Consider the following 19,064-nt stretch of genomic DNA (forward strand, 5'->3'; position numbering starts at 1 on the left):
CATATCAATGCCAGCTATCTTTATTAATGGCAACGTCAGCTTATCAATGCTAGCTATCTTTATTAATGGCAACGTCAGCTTATAAATGCTAGCTATCTTTATTAATAGCAATGTTAGCTTATCAATGCTAGCTATCTTTATTAATGGCAATGTCAGCTTATCAATGCTAGCTATCTTTATTAATGGCAACGTCAGCTTATCAATGCTAGCTAACTTTATTAATGGCAACGTCAGTTTGTCAAGCCAGCTATCTTTATTAATGCAACGTCAGCTTATCAATGCTAGCTATCTTTATTAATGGAAAAATCAGGTTATCAATTCTAGCTGTCTTTATTGATGGCAACGTCAGCTTATCAATGCTAGCTATCTTCATTAATGGCAACGTCAGCTTATCAATGCTATCTATCTTCATTAATGGAAACATCAGCTTATCAAGCCAGCTATCTTTATTCATGCAATGTCAGCTTATCAATGCTAGCTATCATTTTTAATGGCAACGTCAGCTTATCAATGCTAGCTGTCTTTATTAATGGCAACGTCAGTTTATAAATGCTAGCTATCTTTATTAATGGAAACATCAGCTTATTAATGCTAGCTAACTTTATTAATAGCAACGTGAGCTTATCAATGAAATCTATCTTTATTAATGGAAACATCAGCTTATCAATGCTAGCTATCTTTATTAATGGCAACGTCAGCTATCAATGCCAGCTATCTTTATTAATGGCAACATCAGCTTATCAAGCCAGCTATCTTTATTAATGCAATGTCAGCTTATCAATGCCAGCTATCTTTATCATTGGCAACGTCAGCTTATCAAGCCAGCTATCTTTATTAATGGCAACGTTAGCTTATCAATGCAAGCTATCTTTATTAATGGCAACGTCAGCCTAATAAATGCTAGCTATCTTTATTAATGGAAACATTAGCTTATCAAGCCAGCTATCTTTATTAATGGCAACGTCATCTTATAAATGCCAGCTATCTTTATTAATGGCAACGTCAGCTTATCAAGCCAGCTATCTTTATTAATGCAATGTCAGCTTATCAATATCAGCTATCTTTATCATTGGCAACATCAGCTTATCAAGCCAGCTATCTTTATTAATGCAATGTCAGCTTATCAATGTCAGCTATCTTTATCATTGGCAACATCAGCTTATCAAGCCAGCTATCTCTATTAATGGCAAAATCAGCTTATCAAGCCAGCTATCTTTATTAATGCAATGTCAGCTTATCAATGTCAGCTATCTTTATCATTGGCAACATCAGTTTATCAAGCCAGCTATCTCTATTAATGGCAAAATCAGCTTATCAATGCTAGCTGTCTTTATTAATGGAAACATCAGCTTATCAATGCTAGCTGTCTTTATTAATGGCAACGTCAGTTTATCAATGCTAGCTATCTTTATTAATGGAAACATCAGCTTATCAATGCTAGCTATCTTTATTAATGGCAACATCAGTTTATCAAGCCAGCTATCTTTATTAATTGCAACATCAGCTTATCAAGCCAGCTATCTTTATTAATGGCAACGTCAGCTTGTCAAGCCAGCTATCTTTACTAATGGCAACGTCAGCTTATCAAGCCAGCTATCTTTATTAATAGCAACGTGAGCTTATCAATGAAATCTATCTTTATTAATGGAAACATCAGCTTATCAATGCTAGCTATCTTTATTAATGGCAACGTCAGCTTATAAATGCCAGCTATCTTTATTAATGGCAACGTCAGCTTATCAAGCCAGCTATCTTTATTAATGCAATGTCAGCTTATCAATGCCAGCTATCTTCATCATTGGCAACGTAAGCTTATCAAGCCAGCTATCTTTATTAATGGCAACGTTAGCTTATCAATGCAAGCTATCTTTATTAATGGCAAGGTCAGCCTAATAAATGCTAGCTATCTTTCTTAATGGCAACGTCAGCTTATCAATGCTATCTATCTTTATTAATGGCAACGTCAGATTATCAAGCCAGCTATTTTTATTAATAGCAACGTCATCTTATCAATGAAATCTATCTTTATTAATGGAAACATCAGCTTATCAATGCTAGCTATCTTTATTAATGGCAACGTCAGCTTATCAATGCCAGCTATCTTTATTAATGGCAACATCAGCTTATCAATGCTAGCTATCTTTATTAATGGCAACGTCAGCTTATCAATGCCAGCTATCTATATTAATGCAATGTCAGCTTATCAATGCCAGCTATCTTTATTATTGGCAACGTCAAATTATCAAGCCAGCTATCTTTATTAATGGCAACGTTAGCTTATCAATGCTAGCTATCTTTATTAATGGCAACGTCAGCTTATCAATGCAATCTATCTTTATTAATGGCAATGTCAACTTATCAATGCCAGCTATCTTTATTAATGGCAACGTCAGCTTATCAATGCTATCTATCTTTATAAATGGCAATGTCAACTTATCAATGCCAGCTATCTTTATTAATGGCAACATCAGCTTATAAATGCTATCTATCTTTATTAATGGCAACGTCAGCTTATAAATGCTAGCTATCTTTATTAATGGCAACATCAGCTTATAAATGCTATCTATCTTTATTAATGGCAATGTCAACATATCAATGCCAGCTATCTTTATTAATGGCAACGCGTCAGCTTATGAATGCTAGCTATCTTTATTAATGGCAACGTCAGCTTATAAATGCTAGCTATCTTTATTAATGGCAATGTTAGCTTATCAATGCTAGCTATCTTTATTAATGGCAATGTCAGCTTATCAATGCTAGCTAAATTTATTAATGGCAACGTCAGTTTGTCAAGCCAGCTATCTTTATTAATGCAACGTCAGCTTATCAATGCTAGCTATCTCTATTAATGGCAAAATCAGCTTATAAATGCTAGCTGTCTTTATTAATGGCAACGTCAGCTTATCAATGCTAGCTATCTTCATTAATGGCAACGTCAGCTTATTAATGCTATCTATCTTTATTAATGGAAACATCAGCTTATCAAGCCAGCTATCTTTATTCATGCAATGTCAGCTTATCAATGCTAGCTATCTTTTTTAATGGCAACGTCAGATAATCAATGCTAGCTGTCTTTATTAATGGCAACGTCAGCTTATCAATGCTAGCTATCTTCATTAAAGGCAACGTCAGCTTATCAATGCTATCTATCTTTATTAATGGCAACGTCAGCTTATCAATGCTATCTATCTTTATTAATGGCAATGTCAGCTTATCAATGCTAGCTATCTTTATTAATGGCAACGTCAGCTTATCAATGCTAGCTAACTTTATTAATGGCAACGTCAGTTTGTCAAGCCAGCTATCTTTATTAATGCAACGTCAGCTTATCAATGCTAGCTATCTTTATTAATGGAAAAATCAGGTTATCAATTCTAGCTGTCTTTATTGATGGCAACGTCAGCTTATCAATGCTAGCTATCTTCATTAATGGCAACGTCAGCTTATCAATGCTATCTATCTTCATTAATGGAAACATCAGCTTATCAAGCCAGCTATCTTTATTAATGCAATGTCAGCTTATCAATGCTAGCTATCATTTTTAATGGCAACGTCAGCTTATCAATGCTAGCTGTCTTTATTAATGGCAACGTCAGTTTATAAATGCTAGCTATCTTTATTAATGGAAACATCAGCTTATTAATGCTAGCTAACTTTATTAATAGCAACGTGAGCTTATCAATGAAATCTATCTTTATTAATGGAAACATCAGCTTATCAATGCTAGCTATCTTTATTAATGGCAACGTCAGCTATCAATGCCAGCTATCTTTATTAATGGCAACATCAGCTTATCAAGCCAGCTATCTTTATTAATGCAATGTCAGCTTATCAATGCCAGCTATCTTTATCATTGGCAACGTCAGCTTATCAAGCCAGCTATCTTTATTAATGGCAACGTTAGCTTATCAATGCAAGCTATCTTTATTAATGGCAACGTCAGCCTAATAAATGCTAGCTATCTTTATTAATGGAAACATTAGCTTATCAAGCCAGCTATCTTTATTAATGGCAACGTCATCTTATAAATGCCAGCTATCTTTATTAATGGCAACGTCAGCTTATCAAGCCAGCTATCTTTATTAATGCAATGTCAGCTTATCAATATCAGCTATCTTTATCATTGGCAACATCAGCTTATCAAGCCAGCTATCTTTATTAATGCAATGTCAGCTTATCAATGTCAGCTATCTTTATCATTGGCAACATCAGCTTATCAAGCCAGCTATCTCTATTAATGGCAAAATCAGCTTATCAAGCCAGCTATCTTTATTAATGCAATGTCAGCTTATCAATGTCAGCTATCTTTATCATTGGCAACATCAGTTTATCAAGCCAGCTATCTCTATTAATGGCAAAATCAGCTTATCAATGCTAGCTGTCTTTATTAATGGAAACATCAGCTTATCAATGCTAGCTGTCTTTATTAATGGCAACGTCAGTTTATCAATGCTAGCTATCTTTATTAATGGAAACATCAGCTTATCAATGCTAGCTATCTTTATTAATGGCAACATCAGTTTATCAAGCCAGCTATCTTTATTAATTGCAACATCAGCTTATCAAGCCAGCTATCTTTATTAATGGCAACGCCAGCTTGTCAAGCCAGCTATCTTTACTAATGGCAACGTCAGCTTATCAAGCCAGCTATCTTTATTAATAGCAACGTGAGCTTATCAATGAAATCTATCTTTATTAATGGAAACATCAGCTTATCAATGCTAGCTATCTTTATTAATGGCAACGTCAGCTTATAAATGCCAGCTATCTTTATTAATGGCAACGTCAGCTTATCAAGCCAGCTATCTTTATTAATGCAATGTCAGCTTATCAATGCCAGCTATCTTCATCATTGGCAACGTAAGCTTATCAAGCCAGCTATCTTTATTAATGGCAACGTTAGCTTATCAATGCAAGCTATCTTTATTAATGGCAAGGTCAGCCTAATAAATGCTAGCTATCTTTCTTAATGGCAACGTCAGCTTATCAATGCTATCTATCTTTATTAATGGCAACGTCAGATTATCAAGCCAGCTATTTTTATTAATAGCAACGTCATCTTATCAATGAAATCTATCTTTATTAATGGAAACATCAGCTTATCAATGCTAGCTATCTTTATTAATGGCAACGTCAGCTTATCAATGCCAGCTATCTTTATTAATGGCAACATCAGCTTATCAATGCTAGCTATCTTTATTAATGGCAACGTCAGCTTATCAATGCCAGCTATCTATATTAATGCAATGTCAGCTTATCAATGCCAGCTATCTTTATTATTGGCAACGTCAAATTATCAAGCCAGCTATCTTTATTAATGGCAACGTTAGCTTATCAATGCTAGCTATCTTTATTAATGGCAACGTCAGCTTATCAATGCAATCTATCTTTATTAATGGCAATGTCAACTTATCAATGCCAGCTATCTTTATTAATGGCAACGTCAGCTTATCAATGCTATCTATCTTTATAAATGGCAATGTCAACTTATCAATGCCAGCTATCTTTATTAATGGCAACATCAGCTTATAAATGCTATCTATCTTTATTAATGGCAACGTCAGCTTATAAATGCTAGCTATCTTTATTAATGGCAACATCAGCTTATAAATGCTATCTATCTTTATTAATGGCAATGTCAACATATCAATGCCAGCTATCTTTATTAATGGCAACGTCAGCTTATGAATGCTAGCTATCTTTATTAATGGCAACGTCAGCTTATAAATGCTAGCTATCTTTATTAATGGCAATGTTAGCTTATCAATGCTAGCTATCTTTATTAATGGCAATGTCAGCTTATCAATGCTAGCTAAATTTATTAATGGCAACGTCAGTTTGTCAAGCCAGCTATCTTTATTAATGCAACGTCAGCTTATCAATGCTAGCTATCTCTATTAATGGCAAAATCAGCTTATCAATGCTAGCTGTCTTTATTAATGGCAACGTCAGCTTATCAATTTTAGCTATCTTCATTAATGGCAACGTCAGCTTATTAATGCTATCTATCTTTATTAATGGAAACATCAGCTTATCAAGCCAGCTATCTTTATTCATGCAATGTCAGCTTATCAATGCTAGCTATCTTTTTTAATGGCAACGTCAGATAATCAATGCTAGCTGTCTTTATTAATGGCAACGTCAGCTTATCAATGCTAGCTATCTTCATTAATGGCAACGTCAGCTTATCAATGCTATCTATCTTTATTAATGGCAACGTCAGCTTATCAATGCTATCTATCTTTATTAATGGCAATGTCAGCTTATCAAGCCAGCTATCTATATTAATGCAATGTCAGCTTATCAATGCCAGCAATTTTTATTATTGGCAACGTCAGCTTGTCAAGCCAGCTATCTTTACTAATGGCAATGTCAGCTTATCAAACCAGCTATCTTTATTAATAGCAACGTGAGCTTATCAATGACATCTATCTTTATTAATGGAAACATCAGCTTATCAATGCTAGCTATCTTTATTAATGGCAACGTCAGCTTATCAATGCCAGCTATCTTTATTAATGGCAACGTCAGCTTATCAAGCCAGCTATCTTTATAATGCAATGTCAGCTTATCAATGCCAGCTATCTTTATCATTGGCAACGTCAGCTTATCAAGCCAGCTATCTTTATTAATGGCAACGTTAGCTTATAAATGCCATCTATCTTTATTAATGGCAACGTCAGCTTATCAATGCTAGCTAACTTTATTAATGGCAACGTCAGTTTGTCAAGCCAGCTATCTTTATTAATGCAACGTCAGCTTATCAATGCTAGCTATCTCTATTAATGGCAAAATCAGCTTATCAATGCTAGCTGTCTTTATTAATGGCAACGTCAGCTTATCAATGCTAGCTATCTTCATTAATGGCAACGTCAGCTTATTAATGCTATCTATTTTTATTAATGGAAACACTAGCTTATCAAGCCAGCTATCTTTATTAATGCAATGTCAGCTTATCAATGCTAGCTATCTTTTTTAATGGCAATGTCAGCTTATCAATGCTAGCTATCTTCATTAATGGCAACGTCAGCTTATCAATGCTATCTATCTTTATTAATGGCAACGTCAGATTATCAAACCAGCTATTTTTATTAATAGCAACGCCAGCTTATCAATGAAATCTATCTTTATTAATGGAAACATCAGCTTATCAATGCTAGCTATCTTTATTAATGGCAACGTAAGGTTATCAATGCCAGCTATCTTTATTAATGGCAACGTCAGCTTATCAAGCCAGCTATCTCTATTAATGCCAACGTCAGCTTATAAATGCTATCTATCTTTATTAATGGCAACGTCAGCTTATAAATGCTAGCTATCTTTATTAATGGCAACATCATCTTATAAATGCTATCTATCTGTATTAATGGCAATGTTAGCATATCAATGCTAGCTATCTTTATTAATGGCAACGTCAGCTTATCAATGCCAGCTATCTTTATTAATGGCAACGTCAGTTTATCAAGCCAGCTATCTCTATTAATGCCAACGTCAGCTTATAAATGCTATCTATCTTTATTAATGGCAACGTCAGCTTATAAATGCTAGCTATCTTTATTAATGGCAACATCATCTTATAAATGCTATCTATCTTTATTAATGGCAATGTTAGCTTATCAATGCTAGCTATCTTCATTAATGGCAACGTCAGCTTATTAATGCTATCTATCTTTATTAATGGAAACATTAGCTTATCAAGCCAGCTATCTTTATTAATGCAATGTCAGCTTATCAATGCTAGCTATATTTTTTAATGGCAACGTCAGCTTATCAATGCTAGCTATCTTCATTAATGGCAACGTCAGCTTATCAATGCTATCTATCTTTATTAATGGCAACGTCAGATTATCAAGCCAGCTATTTTTATTAATAGCAACGTCATCTTATCAATGAAATCTATCTTTATTAATGGAAACATCAGCTTATCAATGCTAGCTATCTTTATTAATGGCAACGTCAGCTTATCAATGCCAGCTATCTTTATTAATGGCAACATCAGCTTATCAATGCTAGCTATCTTTATTAATGGCAACGTCAGCTTATCAATGCCAGCTATCTATATTAATGCAATGTCAGCTTATCAATGCCAGCTATCTTTATTATTGGCAACGTCAGCTTATCAATGCAATCTATCTTTATTAATGGCAATGTCAACTTATCAATGCCAGCTATCTTTATTAATGGCAACGTCAGCTTATCAATGCTATCTATCTTTATAAATGGCAATGTCAACTTATCAATGCCAGCTATCTTTATTAATGGCAACATCAGCTTATAAATGCTATCTATCTTTATTCATGGCAACGTCAGCTTATAAATGCTAGCTATCTTTATTAATGGCAACATCAGCTTATAAATGCTAGCTATCTTTATTAATGGCAATGTCAACATATCAATGCCAGCTATCTTTATTAATGGCAACGTCAGCTTATGAATGCTAGCTATCTTTATTAATGGCAACGTCAGCTTATAAATGCTAGCTATCTTTATTAATGGCAATGTTAGCTTATCAATGCTAGCTATCTTTATTAATGGCAATGTCAGCTTATCAATGCTAGCTAAATTTATTAATGGCAACGTCAGTTTGTCAAGCCAGCTATCTTTATTAATGCAACGTCAGCTTATCAATGCTAGCTATCTCTATTAATGGCAAAATCAGCTTATCAATGCTAGCTATCTATATTAATGCAACGTCAGCTTATCAATGCTAGCTATCTTCATTAATGGCAACGTCAGCTTATTAATGCTATCTATCTTTATTAATGGAAACATCAGCTTATCAAGCCAGCTATCTTTATTCATGCAATGTCAGCTTATCAATGCTAGCTATCTTCATTAATGGCAACGTCAGCTTATCAATGCTATCTATCTTTATTAATGGCAACGTCAGATTATCAAGCCAGCTATTTTTATTAATAGCAACGTCAGCTTATCAATGAAATCTATCTTTATTAATGGAAACATCAGCTTATCAATGCTAGCTATCTTTATTAATGGCAACGTCAGCTTATCAATGCCAGCTATCTTTATTAATGGCAACGTCAGCTTATCAAGCCAGCTATCTCTATTAATGCCAACGTCAGCTTATAAATGCTATCTATCTTTATTAATGGCAACGTCAGCTTATAAATGCTAGCTATCTTTATTAATGGCAACATCATCTTATAAATGCTATCTATCTTTATTAATGGCAATGTTAGCTTATCAATGCTAGCTATCTTTATTAATGGCAATGTCAGCTTATCAATGCTAGCTATCTTTATTAATGGCAACGTCAGCTTATCAATGCTAGCTAACTTTATTAATGGCAACGTCAGTTTGTCAAACCAGCTATCTTTATTAATGCAACGTCAGCTTATCAATGCTAGCTAACTTTATTAATGGCAACGTCAGTTTGTCAAGCCAGCTATCTTTATTAATGCAACGTCAGCTTATCAATGCTAGCTATCTCTATTAATGGCAAAATCAGCTTATCAATGCTAGCTGTCTTTATTAATGGCAACGTCAGATTATCAAGCCAGCTATTTTTATTAATACCAACGTCAGCTTATCAATGAAATATATCTTTATTAATGGCAATGTCAACTTATCAATGCCAGCTATCTTTATTATTGGCAACGTTAGCTCATCAATGCTAGCTATCTTTATTAATGGCAACGTCAGCTTATCAATGCAATCTATCTTTATTAATGGCAATGTCAACTTATCAATGCCAGCTATCTTTATTAATGGCAATGTCAACTTATCAATGCTAGCTATCTTTATTAATGGCAACGTCAGCTTATCAATGCTAGCTCTCTTTATTAATGGAAATATCAGCTTATCAATGCTAGCTCTCTTTATTAATGGCAACGTTGCTTATCAATGCCAGCTATCTTTATTAATGGCAACGTCAGCTTATCAATGCTATCTATCTTTATTAATGGCAACGTCAGATTATCAAGCCAGCTATTTTTATTAATAGCAACGTCAGCTTATCAATGAAATCTATCTTTATTAATGGAAACATCAGCTTATCAATGCTAGCTATCTTTATTAATGGCAACGTTGCTTATCAGTGCCAGCTATCTTTATTAATGGCAACGTCAGCTTATCAAGCCAGCTATCTATATTAATGCAATGTCAGCTTATCAATGCCAGCTATCTTTATTATTGGCAACGTCAGCTTATCAAGCCAGCTATCTTTATTAATGGCAACGTTAGCTTATCAATGCTAGCTATCTTTATTAATGGCAATGTCAACTTATCAATGCCAGCTATCTTTATTATTGGCAACGTCAGCTTATCAATGCTAGCTATCTTTATTAATGGCAACGTCAGCTTATCAAGCCAGATATCTTTATTAATGGAAACATCAGTTTATCAATGCTAGCTATCTTTATTAATGGCAACGTCAGCTTATCAATGCTAGCTATCTTTATTAATGGAAACATCAGCCTATCAATGCTAGCTCTCTTTATTAATGGCAACGTCAGCTTATCAAGCCAGCTATCTTTATTAATGCAACGTCAGCTTATCAAGCCAGCTATCTTTATTAATGGCAAGTCAGTTTATCAATGCTAGCTATCTTTATTAATGGCAACATCAGCTCATCAAGGCAGCTATCTTTATTAATGGCAACGTCAGATTATCAATGCTAGCTATCTTTATTAATGGCAATGTCAGTTTACCAAGCCAGCTATCTTTATTAATGTCAACGTCAGCTTATCAAGTCAGCTATCTTTATTAATGGCAAGGTCAGCTTATCAATGCTCTCCATCTTTATTAATGGCAACATCAGCTTATCAATGCTAGCTCTCTTTATTAATGGCAACGTCAGCTTATCAAGCCAGCTATATTTATTAATGGAAACATCAGCTTATCAATGCTAGCTCTCTTTATTAACGGCAACGTCAGCTTATCAATGCTAGCTATCTTTATTAATGGAAACATCAGCTTATCAATGCTAGCTCTCTTTATTAATGGCAACGTCAGCTTATCAAGCCAGCTATATTTATTTATGGAAACATCAGCTTATCAATGCTAGCTCTCTTTATTAATGGCAACGTCAGCTTATCAAGCCAGCTATCTTTATTAATGGCAACGTCAGCTTATAAATGCTAGCTACCTTTATTAATGGCAACGTCAGCTTATCAATGCTAGCTATCTTTATTAATGGCAACGTCAGCTTATCAAGCCAGCTATCTTTATTGATGGCAACATCAGCTTATCAATGCCAGCTATCTTTATTAATGGCAACGTCAGCTTATCAATGCTAGCTATCTTTATTAATGGCAACGTCAGCTTATCAATGCTATCTATCTTCATTAATTGCAACGTCAGCTTATTAATGCCATCTATCTTTTTTAATGGCAACGTCAGCTTATCAAGCCAGCTATCTTTGTTTATGGCAACGTCAGCTTATCAATGCTATCTATCTTCATTAATTGCAACGTCAGCTTATTAATGCTCTCTATCTTTTTAAATGGCAACGTCAGCTTATCAAGCCAGCTATCTTTATTAATGGCAACGTCAATTTATCAATGATAGCTATCTTTATTAATGGAAACATCAGCTTATCAATGCTAGCTATCTTTATTAATGGCAACGTCAGCTTATCAATGCCAGCTATCTTTATTAATGGCAAGTCAGTTTATCAATGCTAGCTATCTTTATTAATGGCAATGTCAGTTTACCAAGCCAGCTATCTTTATTAATGTCAACGTCAGCTTATCAAGCCAGCTATCTTTATTAATGGCAAGGTCAGCTTATCAATGCTAGCTATCTTCATTAATGGCAACGTCAGCTTATCAAGCCAGCTATCTTTTTTAATGGCAATGTCAGCTTATCAAGCCAGCTATCTTTATTAATGGCAACGTCAGCTTATCAATGCTAGCTATCTTTATTAATGGCAATGTTAGCTTATCAATGCTAGCTATCTTCATTAATGGCAATGTCAGCTTATCAATGTTAGCTATCTTTATTAATGGCAACGTCTGCTTATCAATGCTAGCTCTCTTTATTAGTGGAAACATCAGCTTATCAATGCTAGCTATCTTTTTTAATGGAAACATCAGCTTATCAATGCTAGCTATCTTTATTAATGGCAACGTCAGCTTATCAATGCTAGCTATCTTTATTAATGGCAACATCAGCTTATCAATGCTAGCTTTCTTTATTAATGGCAACATCAGTTTATCAATGCTAGCTATCTTTATTAATAGCAACGTCTACTTAACAAGCTTACTAAAATCTCATCGGGTTGAAGCTTTGTTCCGAACAAAAAGCACATCAATGAAACAAAGTCTTATTTCTGACATGTTAGTGGCATTGTGGGAAGTTTAGTCTTTCTGCCCTACCTCTGCATTCCATGTCCTCTCCAGCTCTCTCTGTGAGTCGGCCTGTTTGTAGTAGAGGGTGAGTGTCTCTCGACAGGAGGGCGAGGGCGAGCGCAGGCTGGCACAGTCCCGCACGGAGAAACGCAGCGTTACAAAGACTCGTGGTGCCGAGAAGCGGAAGAGGAAGGGCGTGGCCAGCCAGTTGTCCTGGACACGGGGGTTCTGGTTGATGTTGCAGACCTCAAAGGTCCGGATGAGCTTCCCCCGGTCATCTAGGACACTGACCTCATCCCACTGAGAGAGCGAGAGAGAGGGGGTGAGAGAGGGGGAAGACAGAGAGAGTTATTACTTTATGGATCACTGTATGGGACTTTCTAGGTTATCCTAGAGGTTGGATAGGTTAAGTCCAAGAAGCATTGTACTTTTAGCTTGGTGATGAGTCATTATCAGTATCGCTGCACCATCTGAAACTCCCTCTTCATCTGTGTATGCTGTGGGTGTTTGAAATGTGATCTCACTTAACGTGAGATGAGGAATAAGTAGGAGTAGTTATAAAAAAAAAACTGTACAATGACTCACAGGCAATACCTTTTTAATATAGATTGTAAAACAGTATTAGGACACAAGAGAAGTATTCTTCATCATGAAATTTGATCAACTGATAAGGTCTAGCACTAAGAAATATCTATCGCAAGAAGAAATATCGCCACATTGAATAAGGCATATTGCTGTGATTCCCTTTGACTGAGTTCCTTGTTCACTAAACTCAGTCAGACTTGATGGTAGAGATGATAAGTGGAGCTGAGTTATCACCAGGAATATTCGTGCCTGTAGAGAACAGTGGGTAGAGTCTCTCAGTAAAGGTGCAGCCAGTGAAAGAGTAGATATGAGACCTGGCCTCCACATCTTAAAAGAAAACCTCACCCTCCTCATAATCCACAAACACCCCCACCTTCTGGGGCTTGTTACTCAGGGAGAGGTTGACCCAAGGCCCAGCATAAACCTTGTATTCATTCATATTCCACTGCCCTACAGTCCAATATCCATCTACAGGACTTGGTGATTCATCACAATCATTCCTGTTGATGGACTCTCTAGCCACTCTCTAGCCAAACCCACATAGACTTCCCCTTCACCTGCACCTCATAATAGAATCTCCCAGAGGAGAAACTCTTATTCCCAAAAACACAGGCATTATTATCAAACCTCTCTGGGTTGGCTGGGAGATTCTGTTTTATGCTTCCATATCTCACTTGTTTCCGGTCCTCAGACGAGACGAGGATGAGTTTGGTATTCGCTATATGAGGGTCCAGAGTCACATTCACTGCACACTACTGTGTCCTCTTCAGATCAGCATCACACAACTTCTCCATCTCTTTATTCAGTATTTCACAGCTGAGACAGTACTCCTCATAGTCCCCACACACAGACCACTGTGGACACTGATCTCAGACCAGTACTTGGAAGGTGGAAGGGTGGTACAGATGGATGGAGAGCTCTGGAGGAGGAGGAGATGATCTTAAATATCTGAGAGCTGCTCCAGCTCAGTGCTTCTCATCTGTAACTCCTGCCTCAGCTCTTCAATGATTATTTCAGCCTGCTTTTCTGCTGCTTTAAGTTTCTTCTCTATCTCCACAATGACATCAGCCTGGCTTCTCTCAATGGAGCGCACTAGAACAGTGAAGACCTCCACATTGTCTGCTATCTCTCTCTTTGTATCTATCCTGCTGAGCTCTACTGTCTGTTTGTTCTCCTTAACCTTCAGCAGTCTCTCCTGGATCATCTTCTGAACGTTGCCCTTAGTCTTCCTCATCTTAGTCTTCCTCTCTCTATGGAGACAGTCTTGTGGTCTGTCTCGGGGCAGAACAGGACACACACACGTCTGGTCTCTCCTACAGAACAGTTCCAGGGGTCTCTCATGCTTCTTACACACCCTGTCTTCCAGGTTCTCCACAGGGTCGATCAGCTAGTGTTTCATGAAAGATGCCAGTATCTGATGAGGCTCCAGGTGAGTCTCACAGTAAGAGGCCAGACACCATGCAGGACTTCAGGGCCTTGTGCTCTCCCTCAGTGCAGACGTCACATGGTACTTCTCCAGGTTTAGCGAGGGTTGTTGTCTGGGCTTGTCCTGGGGTGATGGATGTGGCTTCAACTGCAGCCAACTTATTGAGCTGAGCAGCCATTTCAGAAATGAAAGTGTTGACACAAAGCTCAAGTCTTCTGCGAAATATCTCTTTACACATTGGACACTGGCACAAGTCAATGATGTCCCAGTATCCTCTGATACAGGCCTTGCAGTAGTTGTGTCCACAGGGGATAGAGACTGGCTCAGTGAACACATCCAGACAGATAGAGCACTGGAACTGCTCTTCACAGGAGAATACAGGAGGAAGCCATGGCTGGGAACAGACCAAAGAAGACAAAAATATAATGGGCCCTCTGAAATCCTTAATTCTATCTCCTTTTCTTCTTTTGAATCATTCTGTTTCATTTCTAGGTGTCAACAATATAGCAACACACTGCTTATACACTGTTTTATCATGTAACAACATAGCAAACAAGTATCACATATTCTATTTGTTCACCTCTCTACTCACCTCAGCGTGTGTTGACTGTTCTTTCTCTTCTTCTGATTAGAAAAAGGGTCAACAGTGACTGGAGGCTACAGGAGGCGCAACTGTGTGGATAGATTCTGAGTGCAAAAGATCGATCCTGTTCATAACATTTTGGTTTCCATTAGTTTCACTTCAGCAGTCACGTTACTAAGCCCCTCCCTATTCAGTACTGTTAACTGAGAGAGAGAGAGAGAGAGAGAGAGAGAGAGAGAGAGAGAGAGCGAGAGAGCGAGAGAGCGAGAGACAAGGCAAGAAGGGCCTTCTATGCCATCAAAGGAACATAACATTTGACATACCAGTTAGGATCGGGCTAAAAATACTTGAATCCGTTATAGAACTCATTGACCTTTATGGTTGTGAGGTCAGGGTTCCGCTCACCAACCAAGAATTCACAACATGGGATAAACACCAAAGTGAGACTCTGCATGCAGCGTTCTGCAAAAGTGTCCTCCGTGTACAATGTAAAACACCAAATAATCCAGAAAAGAGATCTTAAATTCTACATCATCCCAAAAGGAAGCGATTTGCAAACCTTCCATATTTTTTATTTAACTAGGCAAGTCAGTTAAGAACAAATTCTTGTTTAGAATGACGGCCTAGGAAAAGTGGGTTAACTACCTTGTTCAAGGGCAGAACAACAGATTTTTATCTTGTCATCTTGGGGATTCGATCTAGCAAACTTTTGGTTACTAGCCCAACGCTCTAACCACTAGGTTACCTGCCGCCCCAACCTTCCATAACAAAGCCATCACCTACAGAGAGATGTACCTGGAGAAGAGTCCCCTAAGCAATCTGGTCCTGGGGCTCTGTTTACAAACACAAAAACCACCCCCACAGAGCCCCAGGACAGCAACACAATTAGACCCAAACAATAATGAGAAAACAAAAATATAATTACTTGACACATTGGAAAGGATTAACAAAAGAACTGAATAAACTAGAATGTTATTTAGCACTAAACAGAGAGTAGTCAGTGGCAGAAAACCTGACCACTGTGACTGACCCAAAATTAAGGAAAGCTTGGAGTATTTACAGACTCAGTGAGTATAGCCTTTCTATTGAGAAAGGCCGCCGTAGGCAGACTTGGCTCTCAAGAGAAGACAGGCTATGTGCACACTGCCCACAAAATGAGGTGGAAACTGAGCTGCACTTCCTAACATCCTAACCAAATGTACACTACTGTTCAAAAGTTTGGTGTCACTTGGAAATGTCCTTGTTTTTTAAAGAAAAGCACGTTTTTTTGTCCATTAAAATAACATCAAATTGATCAGAAATACAGTATAGACATTGTTAATGTTGTTAATACCTATTGTAGCTGGAATGGCTGATTAACTATGGAATATCGACATAGGCGTACACAGGCCCATTATCAGCAACCATCGAGTGATGGCTGGCACGTTGTGTTAGCTAATGGCACGTTGTGTTAGCTAATGCAAGTTTATCACTTTAAAAGGCTAATTGACCATTAGAAAACCCTTTTGCAATTATGTTAACTGTTGTTCTGATTAAAGAAGAAAAAACTGGCCTTTTTTAGACAAGCTGAGTATCTGGAGCATCAGGATTTGTGGGTTCGATTACAGCATCAGCTGTCAGAGCAGCTTACCGATCATTGCACCTGTACATAGCCCATCTGTAAATAGCACACCCAACTACCTCATCCCCATATTCTTATTTATTTTGCAACCCAGTATCTCTACTTGCACACTCATCTTCTGCACATCCATCACTCCAGTGTTTAATTGCTAAATTGTAATTATTTTGCCACTATGGCCTATTTATTGCCTTACCTCCTTAATCTTACTACATTTGCACACACTGTATATAGACTTTTCCATTGTGTTAATGACTGTACGTTTGTTTATCCCATGTGTAACTCTGTGTTGTTTGTGTCAAACTGCTTTACTCTATCTTGGCCAGGTCGCAGTTGTAAATGAGAACTTGTTCTCAACTGGCCTACCTGGTTAAATAAAGGTGTAATAAAAAAATCTCTTCACAGAACAGAGCAAACTGGCTCTAAACAGAATAGAAAGAGGAGTGGGAGGCCCCGGTGCACAACTGAGCAAGAGGATAAGTATATAAGAGTGACTAGTTTGAGAAACAGATGCCTCACAAGTCCTCAACTGGCAGCTTCATTAAATAGTATCCGCAAAACATCAGCCTCAACGTTAACAGTGAAGAGGCAACTCCGGGATGCTGGCCTTCTATGCAGGGTTTCAAAGAAAAAGCCATATTTCAGACTGGCCAATAAAAAGAAAATATTAAGCTGGGCAAAAGAACACACACACTGGACAGAGGAACTCTGCCTAAAAGGCCAGCATCTCGGAGTCGCCTTATGTTGGAAGTTGAAAACACTCTAACCTTCAGAGATGACCTGGACATTGGTGGAATGGATCTGGCACACGAGATTCAGAATTTACCTGATCGGCCATCAGTCCTTCCTTTCCTTTCTCTGTGAGAAAAACCTGGAGGAACTCTATCACAGTGCCATCCGGACCATATCACCTCCACCCTACCTGACACCCTAGACCCACTCCAATTTGCATACCGCCCCAATAGGGCCACAGACGACGCAATCGCAACGATACTGCACACTGCCCTAACCCATCTGGACAAGAGGAATACCTATGTGAGAATGCTGTTCATCGACTACAGCTCAGCATTTAACACCATAGTACCCTCCAAACTCGTCATCAAGCTCGAGACCCTGGGTCTCGACCCCGCCCTGTGCAATTGGGTACTGGACTTCCTGACGGGCCGCCCCCAGGTGGTGAGGGTAGGTAACAACATCTCCACCCTCTGATCCTCAACACTGGGGGCCCACAAGGGTGCGTTCTGAGCCCTCTCCTGTACTCCCTGTTCACCCACGACTGCGTGGCCATGCACGCCTCCAACTCAATTATCGAGTTTGCGGACGACACTACAGTGGTAGGCTTGATTACCAACAACGACGAGACGGCCTACAGGGAGGAGGTGAGGGCCCTCGGAGTGTGGTGTCAGGAAAATAAAAATGAATAAATAACCTCACACTCAACGTCAACAAAACAAAGGAGTTGATCGTGGACTTCAGGAAACAGCAGAGGGAGCACCCCCCTATCCACATCGACGGGACAGTAGTGGAGAGGGTAGTAAGTTTTAAGTTCCTCAGTGTACACATCACGGACAAACTGAATTGGTCCACCCACACAGACAGCATTGTGAAGAAGGCGCAGCACGCCTCTTCAACTTCAGGAGGCTGAAGAAATTCGGCTTGTCACCAAAAGCACTCACAAACTTCTACAGATGCACAATCGGTAGCATCCTGTCGGGCTGTATCACCACCTGGTACAGCAACTGCTCTGCACACAACAGTAAGGCTCTCCAGAGGGTAGTGAGGTCTGCACAACGCATCACCGGGGACAAACTACCTGCCCTCCAGGACACCTACACCACCCAATGTCACAGGAAGGACATAAAGACAAGAACCACCCAAGCCACTGCCTGTTCACCCCGTTATCATCCAGAAGGCAAGGTCAGTACAGGTGCATCAAAGCAGGGACAGAGAGACTGAAAAACAGCTTCTATCTCAAGGCCATCGGACTGTTAAACAGCCACCACTAACATTGACTGGCTGCTGCCAACACACTGACTCAACTCCAGCCACTTTAATAATGGGAATGGATGGAAATTGATGTAAATATATCACTAACCACTTTAAACAATGCTACTTAATATAATGTTTACATACCCTACATTATTCATCTCATATGTATACGTATATACTGTACTCCAGATCATCTACTGCATCCTTATGTAATACCTGTATCACTAGCCACTTTAAACTCTGCCACTTTGTTTACATACCTACATTACTCATCTCATATGTATATACTGTACTCGATACCATCTACTGCATCTTGCCTATGCCGTTCTGTACTATCACTCATTCATGTATCTTTATGTACATATTCTTTATTCCTTTACACGTGTGTGTATCAGGTAGTAGTTGTGGAATTGTTAGGTTAGATTACTCGTTAGTTATTACTGCATTGTCAGAACTAGAAGCACAAGCATTTCGCTACACTCGCATTAACATCTGCTAACCATGTGTATGTGACAAATAAAATGTGATTTGATTTGATTCCTAACCTTTGGA

The 19,064-nt window shown here is 38.0% G+C and overlaps 1 protein-coding gene across 1 annotated transcript in view; it reads right to left on the reverse strand.

Moving 5' to 3' along the window:
• The window catches only part of LOC135520619 (ephrin type-B receptor 5-like), a 100,864-nt gene that overhangs the window by 34,449 nt on the left and 47,351 nt on the right, over nt 1–19,064 (reverse strand). Inside the window, exon 3 of the mRNA XM_064946303.1 lies at nt 12,339–12,611. Coding sequence (XP_064802375.1) covers nt 12,339–12,611 — 273 coding nt within the window. The remainder of the gene's footprint in view (nt 1–12,338; nt 12,612–19,064) is intronic.

This window comes from Oncorhynchus masou, chromosome 29 (assembly GCF_036934945.1).
Source record: "Oncorhynchus masou masou isolate Uvic2021 chromosome 29, UVic_Omas_1.1, whole genome shotgun sequence".
NCBI lineage: Eukaryota > Metazoa > Chordata > Actinopteri > Salmoniformes > Salmonidae > Oncorhynchus > Oncorhynchus masou.